Below are 5,934 nucleotides of genomic sequence, written 5' to 3'. Positions count from 1 at the left end.
CAGCTGCTCGCTGCATCCGGACAGCCGAGTCTGCGGCGCCTACGACATGCCTCCCTCGCAGCCCTGCCCGCCCCTGATGGACAGCCCGCCCACCAACGCCTTCAGCAAGAAAGGTAAGGAACGGACCGGGTCGGACCGGACCGGACCAGGTCGGGCTAGAGCCAGGCCAGGTGGCTCGAGGGACCATTTGGATCGGTACGTGGAATGATTTTGTGTGTTTTAGTGGATCTGAGCGGACCCGTGCAGAACTTCTACGAGCGGGTTCCCTTCCAGAGGAGCGTTTCTAACGCCGTACGGAGCCGAGCCGTCATGAGCGAGGACACGCCGCTGTCTCAGGGGTAACACTCCGATCCGTTCACATCGTCCACACAGACCCGGGCCTGAACCGGATCCAGAACCAACAGAGAAACACTGTTCTGTTGAGGAAAGCAGGTTCTGATCCACTTCTGTGTCCAGGTTCCGGGACTGCGAGCGCCGCTGTGACGAGGATCCATGTTGCCGCGGTTTCGGGTTTGTTGGTTACAACAAATCTCCAGGTAACCAACTGGACCCGAGAGGAGCAGAAGGTTTGGGTTTCTGATCCGTTCTGTGGCTGACAGAACCGACTTTGATCAAATGGAGACATTCCCGGTTCCAAACGTTTGTTCTAGAGCAGAACTCCGGGCCTCGAGGGCCGCCATGGGTCCTGCTCATGGCGGTCTACCTGGTTCAGGTGTCCAGAGCAGGTATACTGGGAGACCTGCAGGAATGCGGGCCTCGAGGCCTGAGGTCCGTCGGAGTCCTTCGATCTGCTTTCATTTTGACCCGCTCTCACCTGTAAATATGTGGCGGCGGCTCACCTGTGCAGGTGTGGCCCGTGGTCTGAGTTTCTCTGCTGCTAGAGCTGCAGGAAGAACCGAGGAGGATTTCTGCGTCTACAAAAATGATTTATTAGAAACGATTAAAGGGAAGCAGATTCACATCAAGATTTTAGCCATAAAGCAAACAAACAAACAAACAAACAAACAAACAAACAAAAGGTGAACTGCATCCACTGCTGCCGGGTGTGAATGTACGAGAAGCTGCTGTTCTTCCGTAGAATACTGATGAGTTGAAGAAGCAGCAAAGCAGACGCACTTATGAATGCTGCTGCTGCCCCGCCCCCTTTGACCTGCTGGCCAATCCCAGTCACAGATGGCTGATGTTGGGTTCAGTGTTGGTCCTCCTCGTCTGGTTCAGGTCTGGTGTGTCTGGTTCTGGTCAGTCTGGGCGTTCAGACCTGCAGTGAGGACGACTCCACCTGGAGGAGTCGGGACTGCAGCCCCACGGAGGCCAAGACCTCGCCGTACCCGTTCGGCTGGTACCAGAAGCCCGGTACTGAGCTCACACACAGACATGATCCACAGAGAGACCTGAAGACTGACAGATGTTTGTGTTCCAGTCAACCAGTGGACCTCGTCCCCGGCTCTCTGTCCGCCGCTCAGCCTGCCGGAGACCAGCGACAACGGTGAGTACCAGCAGAACCTCTGGTTCTGGTCACACTGACCTGTAGTCAGCTCACTGGGAATGTTTGTGAACTTTTAACAGGATCTGACAAAAATCCCATCAGAACTTCTGAGTATCATAAAAATATAGTTTTTAACTGAAAAAACAATCAAATATTTCCCAGTTTTTACAGATAAACAGCAGAAAATGAAGGAAACGAGATGTTTGATGTGTCAGAGCAGCTGATCATCATCCTCAGATCTGCAGTCCTTTAAATGTGTCTCTGTTCAGGAAAAACCACCAAACTTCAGATTTATCATAAAAAATCAGAAGAATCTCATTTAAACTGCAGGAATTCATCAAGTCAAACTTTATTTATAAACCCGTTTTCAGTAGAATAACAGTAAAAACATTTTTGGTCCGTTTCCTCAAGCGGCTGTTTCCCTTTCGGGGTCATTTGGTTGCTGGAGCCTATCCTGGCTCCTGTGGGGTTAGTCCATCGCAGGACACGCCCCCCTCATGCAGACTTTAGATCGGAGGTGTCCAACTGCAGGCCTCCTGCTGGTTCTCCAGACTCCTGCCTTACCTGTTCAGGTGTGTTTGGCCAATAAGGAGCTTCGGTGACTGGTTGGCCGGAGACATGTGGGACGCCGGCCCTCGAGGCCCCTGATTTAGAGTAACCAATCAACTTATGAGGCATGATTTTGGACTGTAGGAGGAGGCTGGACAGCCCGGACAAACCCCCGACATCAGCCCAGTCCCCGCCAGGACTCGAACACCAGCCTTCTCTCTGTAAGGCCCGTGCTGACCGCTACACCCCCAAGCTGGACGTTTTTACTCCTTAGAACCCAAAACTAAACAAAGACGTGAACAGGAAGCTAGTTTAGAAGGAGATGGATTTGGTGATTCATCTCCATATCACATTCGCCGATACGTTCAATGTTGAGCAAACGTAGTTGCAGTGATTTTGACCATTTCATAGCCGTGAAGGTGTGTCATTCTTCAGGTGAGTCATTCTTCAGGTGAGTCATTCTTCAGGTGAGTCATACTTCAGGTGAGTCATACTTCAGGTGTGTCATTCTTCAGGTGAGTCATACTTCAGTTCTGTTACGGTTCTGCGATGTATCAAACCTCTACTGAAATGCTGCTAACAGCCCAGCGGTGACTTAGACAGTGTAGACCTTCTCTTCCTGCGTCTGACACTCCCACTTCCTGTCTCAGTGTCGTCGGACGACTGGCGTCTCCTGCCCGACTCTCTGGTTCTGGTCGACCCGTCCCTCTCCACCTACGACGTCCTCCACGTCAGCAGAGACGTCGCCGCCGACGAGAACAGGACCAGGGACTGGTGTCTCCATGGTAACCGCTTCCCTCCGCTGCCTCCCCTGGTGGCGTGAAGGAGGCGGGCGCTGACTCTGGTTTCTCCTCAGCCTGCTGGGAGGCGGAGTCTTGTGTGGCCGTGTCACTCAGAGAGGCGGAGTCTGCCACTCGTTGCATCCTCTACCCTGACACCACCATTTGTGGGCTGTCCTCCAGCTCCGCCTCCTCCTGCCAGCTGGTTATCAGAGAGCCCGCCTCCCAGGTGTACCTGAGGACAGGTGGGCTGAGCAGCCAATCAAAGCGCAGCACTGCTGCCCAGTGTGTCATTCTTTGCTCTTTTTCAGAGCGCACGCCGTCGGTTACGTCTGTTTCCGTTCCCGGTCACGGGATGCTGAAGGGCGTTTCCGTGGAAACAACGGTGGGCTCTGATAGGAGGACGGTCATTCAGTTCCTGGGCGTGCCGTACGCCCGCCCGCCAATAGGAATGCTGCGTTTTGAAGCGGCGCAGCCCGCGGATTGGAGGGGGACGTGGGACGCCTCCAAACCACGGTGAGACGGTTAAAGAGCTGCAGACCGTGATGTCATGTCTGAACATCATCTAAGCTCCGCCTCCTTCAGGCCCAGCTGTGTGCAGCCCGGTGACGGCGAGTCTTCAGGCTCCAGCGAGGATTGTCTGTACCTGAACGTCTTCACTCCCGCCGCTCGGGTCGGTCCCTCCTCATGTCATCAGGGCTGCTGCACATGTGACACGTTTCTAGAAATATTACTGGATGAGTCGATCCTCGATTGATCCTCTTTTCATTTTCAATCATTCATTAAAAACTTGTTTGAAATGTTTTTCTATTGATCAGAAAATCAGAACAGATTAAAAATCTCCTTCAGTCAGCTGATCAAACGAGTGTGAAGTTTGTCGACACAAACGTTTGTCAAAGCGCCAGTTTGTGTTACGGACGATGATGACATCATCACTCCTGTCCTGTCTGTATGTCAGAGGGGGCGTGTCCCTGTCCTGGTGTTCTTCTTCAACCCTTCAGCCAATGAGAGCCCAGGGCTGTTGGATGGCTCCGCCCTCGCTGCTACAGGCAACATCGTGGTGGTAACGGCGAGCTACAGGACCGCGGCGCTCGGATTCCTCAGCACAGGTACAGCAACGCTTCAGAACGTAAACAAAAACACGTTCGAATGTAAACAAAAGCAGGAACCGTCTGCGTGACTCTGGGTTCTGCAGGAGCTTCCGGTCTCTCTGGCAACTATGGACTGACTGACCAGGAGGCGGTGCTTCGCTGGGTCAACGCCCACATCTCCCTGATGGGCGGAGACAACAGCCGGGTGACAGTGGGGGCGGAGCAAGGCGGTGCCGACATCCTCAGCCTGCACCTCCTGTCCAGGCCCGCCCCTCTGTTCCAGCGGATGATGCTGATGGTGAGTTCAGGCCGCAGAACCAGAACCAGAACCAGGGCTGAGTTCTCCCCTTCTCTCTGCAGGGGGGTTCTGTGTTTTCTCCCTCCCTGGTCCAATCCGCCGCCTCCTCCAGGCGCCGGGCTTTGGATCTGGCACAAGAACTGGGTTGCACGACGTCCGACTCCACGGATGAGGAGCTGCTGTCCTGCCTCAGAACGGCGCCGGTTCAGGTTCTGAACGCTGCTCAGACCAAAGTGAGGCCTTCAGCAGACAGAGGTTCTTCTGCAGGTTCTGGTCCCCTCTAACCCGTCCTGATCTGGACTCTGTGTGCTTCAGCTGCTGGTGACCCGCGACCCGTTCCAGTTCTGGTCTCCAGTCCATGAGGCGGTGTCCCCGTCCTCGCCGCTCCACCGGGTCGACCTGTTGCTGGGAACCTCAGAGGCGGACGGCCTGATCAGCCGAGCGCGCAGGATAAAGGTCAGAGGTCGACGGCGCTGCTCTGTTGTTCTGAGGACCCTGAGGTCACGTGACCGTTTCTGTTCAGGAGTTCGAGGTTCTGCCGGGTCAGGTCGACGACAGCATGCCCTTCTACCAGGCTCTGAGCCGCGTGCTGGGCGGAGCCAACGGAAACCAGCTGCTGAGGGAGGCGGTGGCCTCTCTGGACCACAACCCTTCAGCGGCCGGATACAGCCTGTTCTCCAGAGCGCTCAACAACGCCACCAGGTGGGAGGAGGGAGGAGGGAGGCTGAGGTTACAAAGATCCGACTCTGGGAAAGGGAAGTTCCACTTCTCAATCCCAACATTCCAGCTGTAACCTGTAATCAGGGAAGTTTTTAGAATCAAGTTAAACCCACAGAAGTCATGAAGAGAAATCAAAGCCACGAGCGGCGTGGCATGACCCGCCCCCTCGCTGTCAGAGCGGCTTCTGCACCCCACCCCCGCCCAGCTGTCCGTTGCATGTAAACGTGTTGCTGAATCCGTGTTGGTGAAAACAGTGACAATAATCTGCTCCTTCAGTCCGTCTGCCGCGCCACACGGGGGCGCCGCAGACGAGCCAGCGCCCGCCTGTTTGACCGTCTGTCCGTCTGTCTGCAGAGACCTGTTCATCATTTGTCCGGCGCTGAGGATGGCAGGTCTCTGGGCCGACAGCAGAGCCAGCGTCTTCCTGTACCACCAGCCCGCCGCGGACGCCGCCGACAGGTGCAGACCTGTCCACAGGGGGGCGCTGCAGGGACTGTACAAGTCCTGGTGATCTTCATCTGACTCTTCCTCCTCAGGACCGACTCCCCCGTTCCCTGGGACGTTCAGCTGGCGTTCGGCGCTCCTCTTCATCCGCAGAGCTCTCAGCGCTTCACGTCTTCCGACCGCCGCCTCTCTCTGGGCGCCATGAGCTACGTCTCCAGCTTCATCCGGACCGGGTCAGACTCCGGTTTCTGTCCACAAACCAGATCTGCTCCCACAAAAACTCACTTCCCCGTTTTCTCCCAGAAACCCCAACCCGTGGCCGGAGTGGGCGGAGTCAGTTCTGCCTCGCTGGCAGCCAGTCACTTCATCTAAGGCCCCGCCTTCCTACATGGAGTTAAGCCCCGCCCTCCGGCCCCAGCAGGGTCTGAGTCGGGACTTCTGCTCCCCGTGGGGCCAGCTGGTGTCCAGGCTGAGCGGCGGCGAGTCAGGTGACGTTTCACGTTTGTTAGCGAACATTTACAGACGTTTTCATGTGAAGCAGATTAGAAACGGAGTCAAAGTGATGCA

General features: G+C 55.7%; 2 protein-coding genes across 3 annotated transcripts in view; both read left to right on the top strand.

The window, feature by feature from the left end:
• The window catches only part of sostdc1a (sclerostin domain containing 1a), a 441,057-nt gene that overhangs the window by 29,189 nt on the left and 405,934 nt on the right, over positions 1-5,934 (top strand). The gene's annotated exons all lie outside the window — the stretch shown is intronic.
• Positions 1-5,934, top strand: part of tg (thyroglobulin) — a 20,993-nt gene that overhangs the window by 14,291 nt on the left and 768 nt on the right. For both annotated transcript variants that reach the window (XM_024258367.2, XM_024258364.2), the window contains exons 34-48: positions 457-536; positions 1,219-1,353; positions 1,421-1,486; positions 2,686-2,820; positions 2,892-3,059; positions 3,126-3,330; positions 3,400-3,487; positions 3,773-3,923; positions 4,010-4,203; positions 4,266-4,436; positions 4,519-4,659; positions 4,727-4,905; positions 5,278-5,382; positions 5,460-5,600; positions 5,671-5,855. In XM_024258367.2, the coding sequence (XP_024114135.1) occupies positions 457-536; positions 1,219-1,353; positions 1,421-1,486; positions 2,686-2,820; positions 2,892-3,059; positions 3,126-3,330; positions 3,400-3,487; positions 3,773-3,923; positions 4,010-4,203; positions 4,266-4,436; positions 4,519-4,659; positions 4,727-4,905; positions 5,278-5,382; positions 5,460-5,600; positions 5,671-5,855 (2,144 nt within the window). The remainder of the gene's footprint in view (positions 1-456; positions 537-1,218; positions 1,354-1,420; positions 1,487-2,685; positions 2,821-2,891; positions 3,060-3,125; positions 3,331-3,399; positions 3,488-3,772; positions 3,924-4,009; positions 4,204-4,265; positions 4,437-4,518; positions 4,660-4,726; positions 4,906-5,277; positions 5,383-5,459; positions 5,601-5,670; positions 5,856-5,934) is intronic.

The sequence above is a fragment of the Oryzias melastigma genome, linkage group LG16, assembly GCF_002922805.2.
Source record: "Oryzias melastigma strain HK-1 linkage group LG16, ASM292280v2, whole genome shotgun sequence".
NCBI lineage: Eukaryota > Metazoa > Chordata > Actinopteri > Beloniformes > Adrianichthyidae > Oryzias > Oryzias melastigma.
This window is presented reverse-complemented; position numbering and strand designations above follow the sequence as displayed.